The sequence below is a fragment of the Podarcis liolepis genome, assembly GCF_965112155.1.
Source record: "Podarcis liolepis genome assembly, chromosome: 7".
Classification (NCBI taxonomy): domain Eukaryota; kingdom Metazoa; phylum Chordata; class Lepidosauria; order Squamata; family Lacertidae; genus Podarcis; species Podarcis liolepis.
This window is the reverse complement of record NC_139561.1, coordinates 77376071-77398175: the sequence shown is the minus strand read 5'-3', so window position 1 is coordinate 77398175 and position 22105 is coordinate 77376071. Positions and strand designations below refer to the sequence as shown.

The 22105-nt window shown below is 42.9% G+C and overlaps 2 protein-coding genes and 2 pseudogenes across 17 annotated transcripts in view; 3 read left to right on the top strand and 1 right to left on the bottom strand.

The window, feature by feature from the left end:
- LOC310712383 (interferon-inducible GTPase 5-like) overlaps nt 1–22105 on the top strand; it is a 323482-nt gene that overhangs the window by 121390 nt on the left and 179987 nt on the right. For 4 of the 12 annotated variants that reach the window (XR_014528869.1, XM_083515363.1, XM_083515370.1 and 1 more), the window contains one exon: nt 17707–17790. The exons of 2 other annotated variants lie outside the window; for them this stretch is intronic. Coding sequence is in view for 6 of the 10 variants with exons in the window: in XM_083515363.1 (XP_083371489.1) it covers nt 17707–17790 (84 nt within the window). In the remaining 4 variants the exon portion in view is untranslated. Of the gene's footprint in view, nt 1–17651; nt 17791–19295; nt 20819–22105 lie in introns of those variants that run through there. 6 more of the 12 variants (XR_014528870.1, XM_083515365.1, XM_083515374.1 and 3 more) reach the window with 4 other exon arrangements.
- Nucleotides 1–22105, top strand: part of LOC310712385 (interferon-inducible GTPase 5-like) — a 190647-nt gene that overhangs the window by 13813 nt on the left and 154729 nt on the right. The window lies entirely within an intron of this gene.
- The window catches only part of LOC310712403 (interferon-inducible GTPase 5-like), a 144657-nt pseudogene that overhangs the window by 13748 nt on the left and 108804 nt on the right, over nt 1–22105 (top strand). The gene's annotated exons all lie outside the window — the stretch shown is intronic.
- Nucleotides 1–22105, bottom strand: part of LOC310712395 (interferon-inducible GTPase 5-like) — a 195324-nt pseudogene that overhangs the window by 79739 nt on the left and 93480 nt on the right. The gene's annotated exons all lie outside the window — the stretch shown is intronic.

The following is a 22105-nucleotide window of genomic DNA, read 5'->3' as shown; positions in this document are numbered from 1 at the left end:
GAAACCATGTTCTGGGTTAGCACTGGAACCCCAGGAATCTCTTACCAAACAGAAATTGGGGTGCAGGCAACATTATAGTTATTACAACATCTTAAGTAAATAGCTTCAACAAATGCTCTTGAAATTCCTATACAGCTTCATCTGCCTCTCAGTTTTCCTGCCTAAGCCCCCTGAAATGGCTGCAATGCTTTGATGAGAAGCTATCAAACTGCATAAATTGGACTTCCTGTCCTGGTGAGGCTTTCTGCTGGAGAGAGAAACTCTGATATACAGGGGTGCCTTGGTTCCCGAATGGCTTAGTTGTTGAACAAATCAGCTCCTGAACTCTGCAAACCCAGAAGTAAGTGTTCCGGCTTGCGAACGTTTTTCAGAAGTTGAATGTCCGACATGGCTTCTGCTTGAGTGTAGGAGGCTCCTGCAGCCAATCGGATGCAACGCCTTGGTTTTTGAATGGTTTCGGGAATTGAACACACACCCGGAATGGATTAAGTTCAAGAACCAAGGTTCCACTCACTGTACATTTGATTGTTGTCCTTTCAAGCAACGGTTCACTGCTGAATACATAGCAGGAATGGTTGAAATATGGGAAAGTGAGCAAAGAAAGAAACAGTCAGAATTAATTAGGTGGGGCTCCTTTTAGAGCTGAAAGGCAGAATATAAGTATTATTCCTTGATGGCTTCCTTGTCGACTTTTGCATTGTTACATTGATAGGCTGCATCAAGTGGAAGGGCTTTAAAGCTGTGGGGGTTTAGGGCGTCTTAGAGGAAATAGTTTCTTTTCCAGAAAAGTTCTAACATTCTGCAGGGTGCAGAGCGACGTTAGAGCAAGAAGCTGGCTTTGCAGACCGGGCAGGCAGGCAGGACACCAAACTCCCCACAGAGTGTTCCTAGATGGACAGCAAAGCCTTTGTCTCATCCGCCATCCTCAGCCAGAGAAGGAGATGATGCAAGGGATCATGGCACTGCTACACTCCAGGGTTTCTACAGCCATACGCAGAGAGGCTCACCTTCCCTTCCCCCAGCTTGTCCTCCAGCTTCCTGCAGCCTGGGGAGCTGTTGCTCTTCCCCACCCCCTGCAGACCGGGCAGGCAGGAAGCAGCTGGATCTGCAAAGCCAGCTGAGAAGCGGCTGCAGCAGGATCTTTTCCTATCCAGCCCACAGTGCCAGTGGTGGCAATTTTAATCTGAACTTTTAGACACAGTGTATTGCGATAAAAGTTCAGAAACTGTTTCCACTAGTAAAACTCCCAGTGGCAGAATTCGCCTATCACTATGGGACTTTTGGACTCTGAGATATGATAGCCATCTTCAGATATCTCAAGGGCTGCCATATGGAGTGCGGTGCAAGCTTCCTTTCTCCTGCTCCAGATGGTCGGACCTGGACAAACAGCTTCAAGCTACAAGGAAAGAGATTCTGACTAAACACGAGGAAGAACTTTCTGAGAGCGAGAGCTCTTTGACCGTGGAACGGACTCCCTCTGGAGTATTAGTATTAATACAGTGGTACCTCAGGTTACATACGCTTCATGTTACAGACTCCGCTAACCCAGAAATATTACCTTGGATTAAGAACTTTGCTGCAGGATGAGAACAGGAATTGTGCAGTGGCGGTGCAGTAGCAGCAGGAAGCCCCATTAGCTGAAGTGGTGCTTCAGGTTAAGAACAGTTTCAGGTTAAGAACAGACCTCCAGAACAAATTAGGTTCTTAACCCGAGGTACCACTGTAATATAATTTTTAAAATGGGTGTGGAAGATGAATGCAGAAGAGGTCAATTCTAGATGAACAGGAATGGAAGCGATGAAAGAAATCTGTTGAGTCGGTGGTGCTTTTATTTATAAATTATGTAATTTGTTTAAAGTCTTTGTATCATATCATCATATTCCTCCTGAGTTTTGATGAAGTGTGAGCCTCACACTGCTAGCTTTTGCTCTCTGTCATGACCCAGCATTGTCCAAAAAATGATTTACAAGAAGGAGGACCTATAGTGACTCCATTTAGCTTTTGTTTTCTCAAAAAGCAGAACTATGTGCTGGGCAGGGGAGGGGGAGAGGAAAACTTGTAAACAGCATGTAATTTCTGCTACAATATAATAAAAACCCAAAGCTACTTTCCCCTTTTAAGGTTATGCAGGATAAAAAGTTGCAAATAATCAGCAGCAGAGCATTTAGTAAGAAATACGTGCCTTTACCACTTTATTAGGCTTTTGTCAGATATAAGCTCAAAGTACCTTGGTGATTTTAAACTGCATGGGGGTTTTCAGTCTCTGTTTGGGGTCTCCCATCTGAAGTAGGTATGTCATTTCAAGATCAAAACCGGTGATACACTGTCATGACTGCTGATCTTCAGTGCACAGATACAGCAAGGCACAGCCTATCTGTGAGTTTATGGACATTGCCAGTTCATGGACTTTGACAATGAAACCTGACAGGTCTGAGCATGTGAACCAATATAACATGCCTTATGATGCTTTTCCATTCTCAGAGGAGGGCGACCAAGATGGTCAAAGTTCTGGAAACTGTTGTAAATAAAAATGTGCCCTTTTCCCTTATGGGAAAGGAGCAATGCGGCAGCGAGCTGCAGCTGGCTGGAATGCAAAACAGGATGTTGATGTTTGAGATTGTACCATGGGAACAAAAGGACAGTCTATTCACTGTGCTGAGCACCGGATGTTAGCTCAGAGTGTCATTTGACCTGTACTGGAAGTACAGGGGTGGAGTTTATCTCTCTGCTGTTGGAGTCTGATGAGAGCAGACGCGTTTCTCTGTACTGCTGCAAAGACAGAAATAAAGACATGTAAATACATTTCTGTCTATCTCTTTCCCCTCCCTGGGGGAGGCAGGGAGGAGGGAAGAGTGGTGTGATCTTCTCACGCTTGAGGAGGATCGCCGATAGTGACCTAGCCTGTATCCTGCCGGGTGACGCAAACGGGGAGGTCAACAAGGAGCTCAAGCCGAGTGCCTGGAGAGTGGCCAGTTTCCTCTGATAAGGCTTGAGAATCCAACAGTCCTTACATAGGTTCCCTATTGGTAGGAGAGAATAACAGAGGCCAACCAGAGAATATTGAGAAGCAAAGCAGCTAGTAAGCTTGATCTTTATTGATCTGTTGCAACAGGGTGCTCCCCTTACTCGCAGGAAAAGCGGAGGACCCACAAAAATGCTGTGCAAGTGCTTATAAAGACTTTTGAAATTTCCATCCTCTAGATCAAGACCACCCCCAGAAACATTATGCATACATCACAGAAGGGGTGTAACCTAAGACCACCCCTCAGATACATCCCATCTACATCACAGAAATTTAAATGTTGTTTTTCTCTTGTCCTTGTTTATTTCGTGTCTGGCAGGTTACTTGATTTCCTTGGGATTTCCTTGGGAGCCTGGCCATTCTTTTGTAATGATAAGGCTCACACCCTTATTGAAACAGAGATTAAGACAGGATTTGTGAAGGAATAGACAATGGGGAGGCTTTTCCATTTTGACCTTATAGAGAAAACATTTGGTCAGTTTAGGAATCAAAATGGTTCCAGGTTGGCCTTCCTGTCTTAATCTATGTATGTGGGGTTATGAACATTGCCATATACTTGTTTGGATTTCCTTGGGAGCCTGGCCATTCTTTTGTAATGATAAGGCTCACACCCTTATTGAAACAGAGATTAAGACAGGATTTATGAAGGAATAGACAATGGGGAGGCAGGCAGGAAGGACACCAAAATCTCCTCAGAGTGATCCTAGACTGACAGCAAAGCCTGTGTCTTATCTGACACCCTCAGCCTTAGGGGACATCATGCAGGGTCCTCAGGCATTATCCCTTCAAGGGTTTCTACAGCCTCACACAGGGAGACTCCCCTTCCCTTCCCCAGATGGTCCTCCAGCTTCCTGCAGCCTTGGGAGCTGGAGCTCTTTCCACACACATCCCCCAACACAGTTTCCTTGCAGACCAGGCAGGCAAGTAGCATCTGCATCTGCAAAGCCAACAGAGAAGCGTCTACATCAGGAATTTCTTGTCCCACGCTCTCAGTGCCAGCAGTGGCAATTTTAATCTGAAATCTTTTGACACACTGTACTGCGGACAGAGTTCAGAAATGGCTGGCGCTGACTTCCTGGTTTGGATCGCCTGCAGTATGGGTGCGCGGAGAAGTTGCTGAACAGCTTTTCCGGACTGCATAGGGGTTTCTGAGGGGGCAACGCAAAGGCACTGCGACCCCCGAAACCTCAAGGGGGGCCCCCTTGAGGGAAGCGCAACCAGCAGCGTCGGAGGGACCCGAAACCCCTTTGAGCTTTCTCTATTTTGGGATGACTCAGGAGTGACGGATCGAGAGACGCACTATGGTAAGCCCTGCGAACCCCATGCAGTAATGCTTCGAGCCCCAGCTGAAAGTGGCGACAAATCTCCGTAACTTTAAGAACAACCGCCTCTGGGGCTGTCTAACAAATGTCAGAATTGAAAATTTGAAGAATGGAGCCCAAGGCGTGTTGGATATAACCTGATTAAACTAAGGAGCACGATCTGCATTTCGGAGCTAAGATGGCGCTGGGACGCTAATCAGGAGAGTGAAACAAAGAAACTCTTACTTACCCGCTGTAGAAACAAAGAAGAGAAAGTCCCCGCTGGGAGTTTCACGGGGCAAAAGTATCCAAGACAGATAGTGTTTACTTGGAAAGGAGACCTTAGAGACTTTGTATTAAATAGATCGCTAGAGGCAAGTTTGGAGAGAGACTAAAAGGAGTATTTAGAAGATTGAAAGGAGACGATAACCAGAGACGGAGACGGAGGGGGTAGGAGGGGGAGAGGTGAAGAGCCCTGATTGAAACACGGAGGAGACGAGCCCTGCCCCCCTCCTCAATACTTCCAACAGCCCCGCTGGTTTTCGACAGCGGTGTTAAACAAAACAACTTTTGCAGACTTTGAGCCTCCGTCCCCCCCTCCCTTTTTCTTTCTTCATACTTTTCGGTCCTTGCCGGCTTCTGCAGCTCTCGCAGCTTGCCGGATGAGGGAGGAAAACTCTGTGTGAGCTTGAGCACGTACGCCAGCCTCTATCTCCATTGGGAGGCTACTAAGCTGATACTGAGAAACCTGGCTTGGAAACCTGGCGCGACTTTGATACTTGGCTGGACTTCGACGGATTTAATCATTGTTAAGACTTAACCTCAACTAGAACTATGAAAGTTGTGCCTTCCCTCAGTTCTGTTTAAGCTGAAGAACACCTTCTTTCTGGGGGCGGTGGAAGCTTTGTCCTTCACCTCACTCCAGTTGGATACCAGGAGTGAAACCTAGCCACCTTTCCTTTCTCTTGCAGACTATTTAAATCCCGTAGAAAGACTCGGAAACCTATAGGACCCCCAGCACTGCTCTACCCTTTGCTCCCCTTCTCTCCCCCTGCGTCTACCCCCTCCCTCCCGCCTCCCCCACCCCCTCCCATCCCTGGCTTGTAGTTCTGGCTGTCCCCACGGAGACATTAATCTATACAAGGTTTGAACACTGGACTGCTGTCAAAGCTAGAACTTTGGATTAGGTCAAACAAGAAGTCAGACTAGAAGAAAGAATCTTAAACCATTCCTTACTGTTTTTGGATTTCTTGTACCCTTTTCTTGCTCCCCTCCCTTTTCCAGTCTCCTCCCCGCTCCATTCCCTCCCCTCTTCTTTGAGCCTCCGTCCCCCCCTCCCTTTTTCTTTCTTCATACTTTTCGGTTCTTGCAGGCTTCTGCAGCTCTCGCAGCTTGCCGGATGCGGGAGGAAAACTTTGTGTGAGCTTGAGCACGTACGCCAGTCTCTATCTCCATTGGGTTGCAACTAAGCCGATACTGTGAAACCTGGCTTGGAAACCTGGCGCGACTTTGATACTTGGCTGGACTTCGACGGACTTAATCATTGTTTAGACTTAATCTTAACTAGAACTACGAAAGTCGTGACTTCCCTCAGTTCTGTTTAAGCTGAAGAACACCTTCTTTCTGGGGGCGGTGGAAGCTTTGTCCTTCACCTCACTCCAGTTGGATACTAGGAGTGAAACCTAGCCACCTTCCTTTCTTTTGCAGACTATTTAAACCCCGTAGAAAGACTCGGAAACCTATAGGACCCCCAGCACTGCTCTACCCTTTGCTCCCCTTCTCTCCTCCTACATCTACCCCCCCTCCCTCCCACCTCCCCCGCCCCCCTCATCCCTGGCTTGTAGTTCTGGCTGTCCCCACGGAGACATTAATCTATACAAGGTTTGAACACTGGACTGCTGTCAAAGCTAGAACTTTGGATTAGGTCAAACAAGTAGCTGAAGTCAGACTAGAAGAAAGAATCTTAAACCCTTCTTTACTGTTTTTGGATTTCTTGTACCCCTTTCTTGTTCCCCTCCCTTTTCCAGTTTCCTCCCCGCTCCATTCCCTTCCCTCTTCTTATTTTCCCCCTCTTTCCTCTTTCCCTTTCTATTGAATTTTACAATAGTGCTCTGACCTGTCCAAGTAGCTGGCAAACGGAATCCCCTTCTAGATTGTGCGCCCCCTAGGGGTGAGCAGTAAGAAACATAAGTCTGTTTATCCTTAAGGATTGGGGAAGAGGGACGGAATAGACCGGGCAGATGGCGGGGAGAGACGGGAAAAAGTCGGTGGGAACACCAATAGAGAGGAAAATTTCAAGGCAAGAGGAAATAAGGGATTTGGATGCTTTATGGCTGAAAATAAAAGAGGAATTTAGACAGAACGAAACCCACATGGAAAAAAAGTTAGGAGAGATGCAGGAATCTTTTGATTAAAAAATAGAGGTTGTGGTAGGGGAACTTTCAAACAAAATTAAAGATCTAACGGTCCGAACAAAGTCCTTAGAGGACTCAAATAGGAGAACACAGAAAGAAATGAAAGATCAGAGAAGAGAAGTAGAAAAAATTAAGGAGAATTTTGAAGAACTAAATAAAAGCCAAGATCAAGTCTTAGATAATTTAGCCATGATGGAAATGAAGCAAAAGCAGCTAAATTTGAAATTTAGAGGAATAGGGGAAGCAAGGGACGAAGATATAAAAGGAAAAATGACAAAAGAACTGGCGAGGTGGCTAGTATTGAGAGAAGAAGAAGTTGCACAAACCATAGAAAATGCCTTTAGAATAAAAATAAGATCGAAACAAAACAAACAGAAAAGGATTCCAGGAGACTGCTTAGTGATTTTCAGATCGATAGAGATGAGAAACATAATTTTGAGAGAAAGCTATCAGAGGAAATTAATGATTGATGGGAAACCAATTATTGTTTTTAAGGAAATACCAATTAGGCTCCTTCGCAAGAGAGAGGGCTACAAACAGATAGTCAACACTTTGAAAAAGAACGGTATACAGCACAGATGGGAATTCCCTGAAGGGATCTCATTTTTTTACAAAGCAAAAAGGTTCAAGATAACAGAGATTCAGGAAGTCAGTAAATTCCTTCGCAGATATGAAAAAGAGCTTGGGGGGTTGATGGAGAGTTATGGGGGGAGGGGCCGCGAGAGGGAGGGGAGGGGGGAGTGGGGGGAAGGCCGGAAGGAGAGGGAGGAGTGGGAGAGGGAGGGGAGGAGGACGAAGAGGAGGAGGCGAAGGAGGAAGAGGCAGAGGAGGAACAGGAGGAAGTAGAGAATCAAAACACTCGAATTTAAATCGGTTAAAACTTAAAACCTAAACCGACAAATTACTGACTTGTTAATAGACAAAAGCAATAATGAATCTCAAAATTTTAACATGGAATGTTAATGGACTGAATGAAAAAACAAAAAGGAATAAAATTGCAAATGTGTTGAAGAAGAAAAAACTGGATGTAATTTGTATACAAGAGACTCATGTAACCAAAAAGCACAAACATGTATTAATAAATAAGAACCTGGGAACAGAATTCATAAACTCCGGGAGAGAGAAAAAAAGGGGAGTGGTAACATATGTCGACGAAAAATGGGAACCCAAACTGACCTACAAGGATGAAGAAGGAAGGATACTGGGGGTTCAAATAAGCTTTCAAGGAGAAAAAATTGACGTGGTAAACATCTACGCCCCAAACACAAATAGGTCAGAGTTCTACAAAAAATTGGAACAAGTGTTACTAGAATTAGGAAATAACAAGATGATATTATTGGGAGACTTTAATGCAGTGCCGACATTAGAAATGGACAGACAAACAGAAAAGAGAAAACGAAAACAAGGAAAGTTACCGGAATCATTTCAAGACTTGGAGGAGAACATGGACCTAACGGATGTATGGAGACACAAGCATCCAGCAGAAAAACAGTTTACCTTTTTCTCAGAAGTACATAAAAGCTGGGGAAGAATAGACCAAATTTGGGCCTCAAGAGAAATTACTTTAAGAGCGATAAAATGTGAAATTCAACCGAGAACCTTCTCTGACCATAACTCAATAACTTTGGAATTAAAAGGAGAATCAAATGGAGGCTTCAGATGGAGACTGAACGATTTTCTGTTGGACAACGATGAGGTCATTGAAAAAGCTAAAGCTACACTAAAAGAGTATTGGGACTTGAACCTCAACACGGGAACAAAAATAGAAACAGTCTGGGACGCCAGTAAGGCGGTTTTAAGAGGTTTTTTCATCCAGCAAAACAACCATAAGAAAAAAATAAAGCAGCAAAAGACAGATGAAATACTTAAACAGCTAAGGGAGCACGAGAAGAAATTAATAGAACACCCGAAAGACGAGCAAAGTTTACAATCAATAAAAATACTACAAAGACAATACTCAATACTAACGAACCAGGAAATAGAATGGAAAATCAAGCTAATGAAGCAGAGATATTTCGAATCGGCGAATAAAACGGGAAAATTCCTAGCCTGGCAATTGAGAAAAAGACAGAAGCAGAATGTCATAAATAAAATAATGGTAGAAGAAGAATTAATAGTAGACCCAAAAAAAAATACAAAAAAATTTTCTTAAATTTTATGAGGAGTTATATAAGAAAGGAGAAGAAGACCCAGCCCAAATAGAAAAATATTTAGAGAACTGCATAGGGAAAACTGTTACAGAAGAAGAAAGAACCCAATTAAATAGACCTATTAGTATGGAGGAGATTGAGAATGCGGTTAAAAAAATGAAATTGGGAAAAGCACCAGGCCCGGACGGGTTATCGGCCAAATATTACAAAGATTTGGGAGGTCAACTAGCACAAGTACTCTGTGACACCATGAATAATATTCTAAGAGGAGGGAAAATACCCGAATCATGGAGGGAAGCTTTTATAACATTAATCCCTAAACCAGACACAGACAAATCGAACATGAAGAATTACAGGCCAATATCGTTACTAAATAATGATTACAAAATATATGCGGACATCATGGCGAACAGACTGAAAAAATGTTTAATAAAGTTAATTCACAAAGATCAAGCGGGTTTCCTCCCAAATAGATTTCTGAAAGATAATGTGAGGCATGTCATTAATCTAATTGAATATTTGGAGATTAACAATAATATACCGGCGTCCCTGATTTTTATAGACGCAGAAAAGGCGTTCGATAAAGTCTCCTGGGGGTTTCTACTAAAATCGATGGAAAAGGCAGGGATTGAGGGTGAATTCTTGAAAGGAATACAAGCAATATATTCAAACCAACATGCCAAATTGATAATAAACAATAACCTTACGAATAGATTCAAAATAGAGAAAGGAACAAGGCAGGGATGCCCCCTCTCCCCGCTCTTGTTCATTTTAGCTTTGGAAGTCCTGGCGAACAAAATAAGGTCAAAAACAGAGATAAAAGGGATTAAAATAGGATTTAAAGAGTATAAATTAAAAGCTTATGCGGACGACCTGATGTTATCCCTAGAAGAGCCGCAAGAAAGCGTGGGCAAAGTATTGGAGATTATGGAGGAGTACGGCAAAATATCGGGCTTCAAGCTGAACAAAACCAAAACAAAAATGTTGACGAAGAACCTGAGAAATGATGCGAAGGAAAGATTAGAGAGACAATATGGAATTAAAGTGGCTAAAAAAATAAAATATTTAGGAATCTGGCTTACACCCAAAAACATAAATTTAATTGAAGACAACTATACGCCAACATGGAACAAAGTGAAAAAGGACTTGGATGTTTGGAACAGGGTAAATCTTTCGTGGCTGGGCAGGATGGAAGCAATAAAAATGAACATACTCCCTAAGATGCTGTTCCTATTTCAAAACATACCTGTTATCAGAGGGACTAAAATATTTAAGGACTGGCAGAAGACTCTTTCAAGATTCATATGGCAGGGAAGAAGGCCAAGGATCAGATTCAAATTACTAACAGACCGAAAGGAGAGAGGAGGACTGGCAGTACCTGATTTAAAATTATATTATGAAGCGGCTTGTCTTTGCTGGGTTAAAGACTGGATAACTTTAGAGGACACGGACTTATTAGACCTGGAAGGGGCCGACAATAGATTCAGTTGGCATGCCTACCTCTGGTCAAATAAAGAAAAAGTACACAAAAGGTTTTCGAGCCATATCATTAGAGGTCCTTTGTATGAAGTCTGGGGAAAAAATAAGAAACTGCTGGAATGGAGAACACCCTGGTGGCTATCCCCAACAGATATCTTATCAATTAAAAAAACAAATATGGAAGAGCGAAAATTGACATATGAAGATCTACTAGTAAGATCCCAAGACAGCTGGAAACTAAGACCATATGAAGAATTAAAGGACAAGTTGACGGGCTGGATACAGTATCATCAAATTAATGCAAAATGGACAGAAGATAAAAAAAACAGGAATGAATGAAAAGAAGTCGAAATTTCAGATTGAAGTAATTGAAAGTAAATCGAAGATATTATCTAAGATGTACAATATACTACTGGAATGGGAAACTAAAGATGAAGAGATCAAAGAAGTTATGGTCAAATGGGCAATAGATCTGGGGCATAATATAGAATACGAAAAATGGTCAAAATTGTGGAGTGAGGGATTAAAATTTACGGCAAGCGCTGCAATTAGGGAAAATTTGGAAAAGATGATTTACAGATGGTACCTAACACCAGAAAAACTGAGTAGAATGTACAAAACTGCAGACAAGGCTTGCTGGAAATGTAAAACAAAAGAAGGCAATTTTATACATATGTGGTGGACATGTGAGGAAATCAAAAAAATTTGGGACCAGATATATAATGAGTTAAAAAAGATATTTAGATACACATTCCCCAAAAACCCAGAGGCCTTTTTACTAGGGATGGTCGGGAAAGAAATTCAGGAGAAAGATAAAACTCTATTTCAATATTCAACAGCAGCGGCCAGGATGCTAATCGCTCAAAATTGGAAAAGCACAAATCTCCCAACGGTGAGGGATTGGCAATTAAAACTATACGACTTTATTGAATTGGCAAGATTGACACAAAGAATTAGAAATCACAAAAATACAAAGCTAAAAGAGGATTGGAACAAATTTATGGTTTATTTTGAAGGTAATTTTAAAAACTTACCAAATACAGCAGGTCTGTTTTAAAACTTCCGATGTGCAAACTAAAAATAATATACCAGCGGTAAAAATGAAACTATTGAAAGTAAATACCCGAAATCAGTAGGGAAGGAAGTCGTCGTTTTTACGTTCTTTGTTGTAGTTTTTTGTCTCCCCTCTTTTTTACCTTATTTGATTTTTTTTTCTCACTTCTTTTTTTCCCTTTTTTCTTTTTAGTATGAATGTATTTGTTTTTTCTTGTTGAGTGTATAAAAGGAATTCAATAAAAAGAATTTAAAAAGGAAAAAAGAAATGGCTGGCGCTAATAAAGTTCCCTATGGCAGAATGCCCCTATCACTATGGGTCTTTCGGACTCCAAGATATGATCAAAAAATAATAAACCAGTGCAGTCATGTACTGCTCAGCAACAGAGCATTTATAATAAATTATATTATCAGCTCTGTTGCTGATTATTTATTTTTTTATCCTGCTTAATCTTAGAAAGAGAAATTACATCCTGTTTCCAAATTTTCCTCTCCCCCACCCTTGACCAGTACACAGCTCTGCTCAAACAGGTGATTTCTGAGAAAAGGAAACCTAAATGAGTTTGCCCTAGTTCCTCCTCCTTGTAAATAATTTGTTGGACTGTGCTGGGTCATGACAGAGAGCAAAAGGAAGCAGAAATTTCTCCAGCCTGAAAGCAGAGGAGGAGAATGCAAACAAAGTTTTCCCCAACATTGAAAAGAACGGATTTGTTTGGAGTCTTTGTATCATGTCATCCCATTTCTCCTGAGTTTTGATGCAGTGTGATGCCCACATGACTGGCTCCAAAGGGCAGAAAAACTGAAGCATATGGGGTGGGGTGGGGTAAAAACAGGAGCCCTATGCCTAGGATACCCCAGTTATGGCTTTCCCCAAAGAATTCCAGGTAGTTAGTTAAAGGTGCTGAGAGTTGTTCGGAGGCCCCTATTCCCTTCACAGAAGTACAATTCTCAAAAGTGATTCAGCAGCCTCTTTAATCAGAAGTGCCTGGGCACCATTTTGGCGTGCAGAGCTGAGCTGCGATGGGTGAAAGAGGGAGAGGAGCTGGGGAGCACGAGAATGAGAATGACTTGCGCACAGTTATAGGAGCCAGCTCCCAGGGGCCGAGATACTGAAGTATTGGAGGGGGGCTGCTCCCCACAAGGTGATGGGCATTGCCATTCAAATGGGGTGCGTGCGCCACATCTTGTGATCTATGAGGTGAGGCAGGGCTTATCTGCCTCCCCCCATATTTTAAGTTGGCCCCCCAGCACACAGTCCTGTTACCTCTGCTGCTTGGCTCCCTCTCCCTCTCCAAGCTCGGCAGGAGTCGTGTTCCTGCTACTTTCTCACAAGGGCAAGGGCAATGCCCATCAACTTTTTTGGGAGGGGGTGCCCCTCAAATATGATATTTGAAGGAGAAACACATGTAGACTCCTAACTCTGTGGTTAAAGTGGTTATCAGAGGCTGTCACAGCGGGAGGGGCCTGCTCTGAAGCATGCTTTTCTAGAAACTGTTACTTGATTGGATTTCCTTGGGAGCCTGGCCATTCTTTTGTAATGATAAGGCTCACACCCTTATTGAAACAGAGATTAAGACAGGATTTGTGAAGGAATAGACAATGGGGAGGCTTTTCCATTCTGACCTTGTAGAGAAAACATTTGGTCAGTTTAGGAATCAAAATGGTTCCAGGTTGGCCTTCCTGTGTTAATCTATGTATGTGGGGTTATGAACATTGCCATATACTTGTTTGGATTTCCTTGGGAGCCTGGCCATTCTTTTGTAATGATAAGGCTCACACCCTTATTCAAACAGAGATTAAGACAGGATTTGTGAAGGAAGAGACAATGGGGAGGCAGGCAGGAAGGACACCAAAATCTCCTCAGAGTGATCCTAGACTGACAGCAAAGCCTGTGTCTTATCTGACACCCTCAGCCTTAGGGGACATCATGCAGGGTCCTCAGGCATTATCCCTTCAAGGGTTTCTACAGCCTCACACAGGGAGACTCACCTTCCCTTCCCCCAGCTGGTCCTCCAGCTTCCTGCAGCCTTGGGAGCTGGAGCTCTTTCCACACACATCCCCCAACACAGTTTCCTTGCAGACCCGGCAGGCAAGTAGCATCTGCATCTGCAAAGCCAACAGAGAAGTGTCTGCAGCGGGAATCTCTTGTCCCACACTCTCAGTGCCAGCAGTGGCAATTTTAATCTGAAATCTTTTGACACCCTGTACTACAGTAAGAGTTCAGAAACGACGGGCGCTAATAAAATTCCCTATGGCAGAATGCTGCTAACACTATGCATCTTTCGGACTCTGAGAAATGATCAAAAAATAATAAACCGGAGCAAACATGTATTCCTCAGCAACAGAGCAAGAAATCCTCTCTTGCTGATTACTTATTTACCCTGCTTAATCTTGGAAAGCGGAAAGTAGTCCTGCCTTTTTGTTATCTTGGAGCAGAAATTACATCCTGTTTCCACGTTTTCCTCTCCCCCACGCTTGATTAGCTCAGCTCTGCTCAAACAGGTGATTTCTGAGAAAATGAAACCTAAATGAGGTCGCCCAACCACATGTCTATTTTGGTACTATGGCAGCCATCTCTGAGGGCAGACCATCCTATTAGGTCCCCCAGCTCTGCAGAGGGGAAAAGGTGCTGAAAGTATAAATCTCAACAGGAAGTGATCTGACCATGACAAGGGAATGATGTCACTATGCCCCACTTTCAGATCACGCTCTTCTTGCCCAGTTGAAAAAACAAGGTCCAGAGAGCAGCCTGCCACATGGGTTGGGCTGTTGACATGTTGAGACTGCCCCATGGTTGCCATTGCAACTATGAGGTCCTAAGACATCCCAGAGCTGGTCACCTTGGCATGGATGCTGAAGTCCCCCCAAACCAGCAGTCTATGACTCCTCAACCCCCCCCCCCCCCGAGAAGCTCTTTTGGCTCAGGCAAGGAGACTGCTGGGCAGCGAGATAGGCAGTAAGAATAGCAAATGCCATTAAGACCAATTACAATAGTTTGGTACATTTTGTTGTTGTCTGACAGAATGTGATAACAAAAAGTTTGAAGTGGTTGCAAGTCCTTACTTTATTAATCTTGAACTTTTAACTATGTTTTAAAACAATTTCTAGCCCCTATGGAAACATGTGTGTGCAGGCAACTCTCCCCGGCCACCTAACCCAGAATGTCTCCCTTTGAGAGATGACCCTCTTCTGCAAAGCAAGGGAGAAAAGAGAGGCTGCTGCATTAGTGTCAGCAAAGCATTTTGAAAGTAAAAGGGGAAAGGAGAGTGGGCAGTGTGACACATTTTTTCTTTGTTCAGGGGGAAATCTAAGCTCGATTTCTGTGAAGCAGAAATCCAGTTTCTCATGTCAGTTCCCTTTATGACGAAATTAGTCCCCCTAAATTCAGCTGTTCAAGAATGAGTCTTCAGGCACATAGCAAATACGTTTTCTTTATCTGATGGAACTTAATTGAGCACTACAGAAAATAAGATAAATGAGGTTAATAACATAAAATCAGTATAATATGTTAGCATTACAAATCTAAAATATTGTTAAAGCTGAGAAACCTTGACTAAATCTTAACTAAATTATAATTGCCTGAAGCAGCAAGGCTAGAATTGGGCAGGAAGCAAAATATTATATGGGTCAAATGAAAGAGAGATATGGATATTCCCATTTTTTTTCCTTTGAAGAGGGCATTTTTTTCTAAGCTTTCTCCATTATCAAAGAAAAGCAAGATTACATTCCACAAAATTTGCAACCTCAGAAAGGAAAAAGCTGTATGCCCAAAATACCTACACTTCAACTTCAACAGTAATTTTGATTATTGCCTACTGTCATCTAACAAAATAATTTTAGCAACATCTTAATAAAACTACATCAAAATCAAAGAATTCTCTTTCTTAAAGGCCTGTCTGGGTAGAAATTACACAGAAAGGTTTCGACAGCATGTTACATCAATATGACAAATGTTTCTAGTTTACATCGGAGTATATTTAAAAAGTATCAGTTAAAAAAAGCATTCACTGTGGACACGACATGTGTAATGAATCTCAAAGGGTGCGTTGATTAAACCTGTCCAATTCAATTCATAAGAGTATTGGGTTCCATACAGGAAATGGGGAGCAGTGGTGTGCCTGGCTGGCATGCTTGTCTCCAAAGGACTTTACAAAAATTGTTGCTTTTTATTCCTATTTTTAAAAGCTTGATTGTGTCGTATTGTGGTAAGGCAAATCAGCTATAGGGTCTGCTCCATTGTCTCTAGAACCAGCCAAAATGGGTAAGAAAAGGGGTGCCAAAGTGGGAAGACTTGCCATAGCAGCAGCAGCAGCAGCAGCTCCTATTACCCCACCTTGGGTTGCATCATGTCTTGTGCCAGTTCTACTTGGCCCTGAGATGCTCTGCCTCACACTCTTCCGGTCCTAGGGCTTTCTTTTGAACCCTTTCAGCATCCTCAGCTAGATTACTCAGGAAGCTTGACAGCATCCAGTAAGTGGTGGCAAAAGACACCCCTGCCGTGTCTCAGTTCTCCAAAGGACCACAGACCCTGGGTGCATGCCAGAAACCCCACAGGCTCTTGCCACTGCTCGGCAGAGAGAGAGAGGGAGGTTTTCTAACTTTGCTTCAGAAGCATGCCATTTGCACCCCTCAGACTGCTTTTCTCCAACTGCCTAGTCTTATGAGGCTCACAATGTACCTTTCCACTGATCAGCCATCTTGGAGGTGGGAGAAGGGGAGGTTCCAGATAGTTTGCCTTGTTTCATGGGCAATCGGGGACAGTGGGCTTCAGATAACTGTTAACCTCTGCTGTCTAGCCTCCTTTTAAACACTCTCAGATACTCCCCAGTCAACTCAACAGGACAGAAAGGATTTGCAGGCAGAGGACAGTTTGAAACTTTCCCTCTCCATCCCATGATTCTGATGATAATCCCTCTCCCCCCAATGCTGCTGTTAACCTAAGGGGAGAAGCTCAAGAGCAGCAGGAGATCTAACATCATTGGGATCACAAGCCTGCCAGCTGAGCAAGGGGAAAGCAGGCTGGGAGGAAAAGATTTTGAAGGACCTCTGATAAGACTTACTTGCTCCTCGAGATCCTTGACAAACAGACGTTTGAGGATAGGATAGTTTGCCTTCTCACTTCAGTTGCTCACACGCTCTACTGTCCTCTCTGGACTTTGTGGAAGAAAAGCTAGAAGATCTCAACAGACTGATGCTCTCGTTCTTGTGAGTTGGTGCTAGCAACAGGAAATCTGTGGTCTGCCCTCAGCTAGGCTTTGAGCATAACAAACAGGTGCAGAAGAGGCTGTGGTTGCTCGCTGCCTGGACCCTCTCCCTCCTGTTTTGAATTTTGACATCAAAATTCCCAGCTGCAGTCTGCTAGGTTACAGAATTCCCTTTTCTAAGACTTGGCAGCTTCTAGCTAAGAAGGTGAGAATAGGTGGCTTGTGTTGCCTAAGGACTAATTGAGCAGAGGCCAAGTAGGGGTGCATCATGGCTCTGTACAGAAGCATGGTCCAGGGGGATTGCACCCAAAGGCTGGACCCAAGGCTTGGCAAGCCCCCTCTGTTATACCCCCTCCCCTTACCATAACCTTTCCTGACCAATTATATTCCCCGATTACGCTTATTCCCTTATATAGTGGTGTTCTGCAGCTTGCATCATCTCTTATTTGATTGTATACTTTTTGCCACAAAGCCAGGCATGCGCACGTCTACCTCGTGTCACATGAGCTTTTACTTACTGCTGCTGACACAGTCTCTGACTACCTATGACCACCCTTTCCAGGCCTGAGGCTCACCACAACGTCAAGTGAGTCTGTGCCCTAGGTCCAGGTTCCAATTCCATGTTTGCCTCATTGCTACTTGGTAGAAAGCTCAGGAGAACTTTAGCACAGTGCATTTCCTTCAGATGACAGACCAATGGAGGCTCATTGCCTCGTTGTCATTCTCTGTTTGCCACACGTACAAGCAGTGGTGTAACTGTGTAAGATGAGAGGATGGGGTGGTCTCATACTGATACATGGCCTACTAAAATGCCATGTGGGGAGAGAGGGAGAATGTGGCCATGGTAGATGGGTAAAAATCTTGGAGCAGAAACTGCATCCTGTTTACTAGTTTTCCTCTCCCCACGCCTGGCCAGCAACACAGTTCTGCGCAAACAAGCTCCCTCTGGCCAGGAATGCGGCTTCGGCTATTTGTTGCGATCTTATCTCATCTTCGCTGGTTACCTTCGCTTTCTTTTTTGCTTTTAGTAGTGTGACAATCAGGAGGAAGAGGGTATAAAAGGGAGACAGAGGGAGATAGCAGGACGGAGAAAAGCGCGAGAAACCTCGAAGCAAAACCTCCAAGAAGAGGACTGAGCTTGGCTGCAAAATATAAGTGCGGCAGCAGGTAAGGAGTTAAACTTTTCTCCTCGTTCTAGAATGATTTCCGTTTCTTTTTGAGCTGCTTTGCGTTAAAGGAAACTCTGAGCTCCTTGCTTGGTGGGGGTGGCAGAAACAATTGCTGTTGCTGTTGTTTACCTTTTATTTGTTATTTTTTCATTTTATTGTTATTATATTAACCATTACATTATAGCTATTGTGATATCATATATCATATCATAAACAATAATATTAACAATGGTGTTCGAGAAGGCTGCTCTTCTTCCCCGCGGCAAATAACATGCCATCACCAGGGAGCAAGCAGAGCTCGTGCTGCAATAAAGGTGTCCCCCTCTCCCCCCCCCTGCGCCCGAGTTTAATAAAAGGCGTCTATCAGCATTGCAATGCAGTTCATGACCCCACCCGCTTTGTCAGGGCTGCGTCTCAGCACTTGCTGGTGTGTAAAAATGGTATCTGCGCCACTTCTGATTAGAAAAACTGCATGGCAAGGGTTCGAGGCAAGGCAGGGCAGAAGATGCTGGAGCTTCTCTTGGTTCTGGGTAGGTGCTAGCTCATGAGCCTGGATAGCTCAGTTGGTTAGACCATGGTGCTGATAACACCAAGGTTGCAGGTTCAATCCCTGTATGGACCAGCTGCATATTCCTGCATTGCAGGGGGTTGGACTAGATGATCCTCAGGGTCCCTTCCAACACTACAGTTCTATGATTCTGTGACTTCCTCATAGCTCTTTTTTCCTATAGCTGTATTTCATTTATTTATTTATCCGTTATATGTATATAGCTTTCAGGACAAGATAATGTTGCTGATAATGGGTTGTCTTCAACTAACATTTACTCAGAGTAGACCTATTAAAATTGATGGATCTTAGGCATGGTTATCAATTTCAGTGAGTCATGAGTCATTGCTGCGTAAAGGTTAGTTGACAAGAACCCAATGTGGATATTTCCCCCAGTATTGAGTATTGCCCTTTAAGAATATTTCTGGGCTCTTTCTGCATCACTTATCTGCATCACCCTCTGGCTCCTTTTTTTCACCTCCCCCTTGATGGCATTTTAAAAAAAACATTCTTCTTTTTACTGGTGACTTTTGTAAAAGTGGCAGGGCAAGACTTGCCCAGAATATACGAGGGATATGCACAGTGCATTGACTTATTTATTTATGAAGTGTTTTATCCAAAGTTTTATCCAAAAAAGGGAATCTTTAGTGGGGTGTAAATGCTTCCTTTAGACACATCTCTGGAGGGATGAATAATTTGAGTTCAAAAAAGATCCACATCCCACATAAACATGTTTTAAGGGTTATGTGTGAATGCATTTTTGAGAGATTGACAACAGGCACAATTCTTCACTTTATTGAAATACTACCAGCTGCTGCTCAAACAACCCACTGGTCTTAGAAATATGTCCTATGTAAATTGATTCCCCCACCCCACAAACCATGGATTGTAAATATGTCCATAAAAGTGTGTTGAAGACTATCATTTAACTATTATAGTTTTCTTTTCTTTCTCAGATAAACTGTGCCACAAGGAATCACTGTCATGGATCCTGCCGTAACAATAGAAACAACAGAAAAACAATGTGTTGTAACAACAGAAACCTTAAGAAAAGACCTTGCTGAAGCGCAGACTGCTTTGGAGAGAAAAACATTTGAAGCTGTTTCAGCTGAAGCTAAAGAGCAGTCAGATTTATTAAAGAACATCACGTTGGAAATTGCCATCACAGGAAGAGCAGGTGCTGGGAAATCATCTTTTGTCAATGCCCTGCGAGGAATGAAAGATGATGAAAAGGGTGCAGCTGAGACGGGGGTGACAGAAACAACAATGGTGCCACAAGAATATGCACACCCCGCATTCCCCAAAGTCAAAATTTGGGATCTACCAGGAATTGGAACAAATAATTTTAGTGCAAAGGAATACCTAAAGAAGGTCAATTTCAGCAAGTATGATTTTTTCATCATCATCGCCTCAGGGCGCTTCACTGAGGATGACACCAAATTGGCTCTTGAGGTCCGTAAAAATAAGAAGAAATTCTACTATGTGCGCAGCAAAGTGGATATCGATATAGATAACTACAGGCGGTCAAAACGCATCAATGTGGACGACACCCATGAGATGATGCAAGCTGAGAAGAAGACTCTTCACATTATACGGAAAGATAGCTATGATAATTTGAAGGCATTTGGTGAGTCTTCTCCAAGGGTCTTTCTGATATCAAGGTGGGATTTGAGCAAGTATGATTTCCCCCTCCTTCAAGAGACCTTTGAAAAGGAACAGGATGAAATCAAGAGAAATGTTTTAATTATGTGTCTTCCAATTTTAACAAAAGATAGCATTACAAAGAAAAAGGCTGCTATGAAGAGCCTGATATGGAAAATAGCCATGGTGAGTTGTACTGTTGGGTTGATTCCTGTCCCATTCCTCTCGCTTGGTTGTGACATTGGCATTCTGGTTTCAACAATGATCCATATCTGCAAAGTTTTTGGGTTGGATGAAAATTCTCTCAATATACTAGCAAATCGTGTGGGGAAACCTGTTGAGGAGTTGAAATCTGTTATTGAACATACCCCAAGCACCGGTATGATCACAACAGAATTTGTCATGGATATCTTGAAGAGGTCAGCAATTTGGGGAGCAATCACAGTGGTAGAGCTGGTTCTGGATTTCATACCTGTGTTGGGGTCTCTCTATGGTGGGGGCAGTTCTTTTGCTACCACATTCTACTTGCTGAAGGACTTCCTGGAAAACGCTGTGAAAGATGCAGAGAAAGTTCTGGCAAAGGCTGCTGAGCCCAAGAGACGCAAGTAAACAGCCAATACATCTACCTGGGAAGAGACATCCAGGTACAACATGCATAATCTCATCTTTCTACCACAGCATCAACCAATTGCTCCCTTCACAAGTTCGTCTTCTGGTTTTGCAACATGGCATCCTAGCATGCTTCCTTTATTACTCTTCAGCTCAGGACTTGTAGCACTGCCATACAGTGGTACCTCGGGTTATATACACTTCAGGTTGCAGACTCCGCTAACCCAGAAATAGTGCTCCGGCGGTGCAGCAGCAGCAGGAGGCCCCATTAGATAAAGCGGTGCTTCAGGTTAAGAACAGTTTTAGGTTAAGAATGGACCTCTGGAACAAATTAAGTACTTAACCCGAGGTACTACTGTATTTCAAAAAGTGAAAATCTGGACACAAACGTTATAGAAATTTTGCTTATTGGGAGAGGGGCAAAGGTATAGAGATGGGGTGGGCAAAGTTGATGAGATTTTTGGCAAAATCTCCCAAAAACAAAAGAAGTTTCTGAGCTATTTTTAAGGAAATTCACCAAAAAAAACCCCCAACACTTCTGACATGGCTTGCCACGGTTTTCCATATGTTTTCACAGACATTTTTACCAATTTTCAAAAATTCTGGCTGGACACTACTTCCAACGGACAAATCCCAGACATAAGGCAGCCCTATTGTAGCAATGGTTAATCAGTAGACTGCCTGGGCAATTTTTGTCCAGATAAGATGTTTCTTATATCCTACCTGTCAGTGTTAAAACGATGGATGTCTCCCCCTCCGACATGGAGCAAATCTGCAGCAGCCAAACATAAAGAATGGAGAGAAGAAGAGAAGAGAAATGGCTTCAGAGAGTTCTATTGCTGATAGGCTTAAGTAAATTGTGATGCAGAATTAATGTCTGAAGGATAATTTAGCAAAGGTGAATCATAAAATTACAGCCCTGGATTGAAAAGTTACTGATCTTAATGAGGAGATATCAAAATCTGAAGCAGTTCATATTAAACAAGATCTAACACAGATATCGTCTTGGGTAGGATCCTGCGATACACGCTTTTCAATGCAAAAATATACTATATAGTTTTGTAGCCTTTAGTATATTTTGTGATTATTTTGTTATTGCTGCTTTTAAAAATGTTTTAATGTATTCTCTGCCTCCTTTCTTTTGATTTCTATTCTTTCCTTTTGCCTTATTTACTTAATATCAATGAAATAATAAATATTAAAATTTTAAGAAATGTTTTTTTTCTGAATCCTTCCTACTGCAATTATTTCCCCAACTGTTCTAATTTTTGTTTTAAAAAATCATTTAATCAAGGCATGGGAAAGCTATAGGCAACAGTCCAAATTTAGGTGTCCTAACCTGAACCACAAGCCTGTTTTCTCTCAGCCTCCTTGTTGTAATGATTAATCTTTTCTATTCTTCACCAGCTGGGTGGGTGGGTAGGGGAAGCCTGAGCCTTTGGGGAGGGTTTTTCCTCGGGAAGTAAGCATACACATACCCACAAATTTCATTGTATTTTAGGATGCTATGAAACAG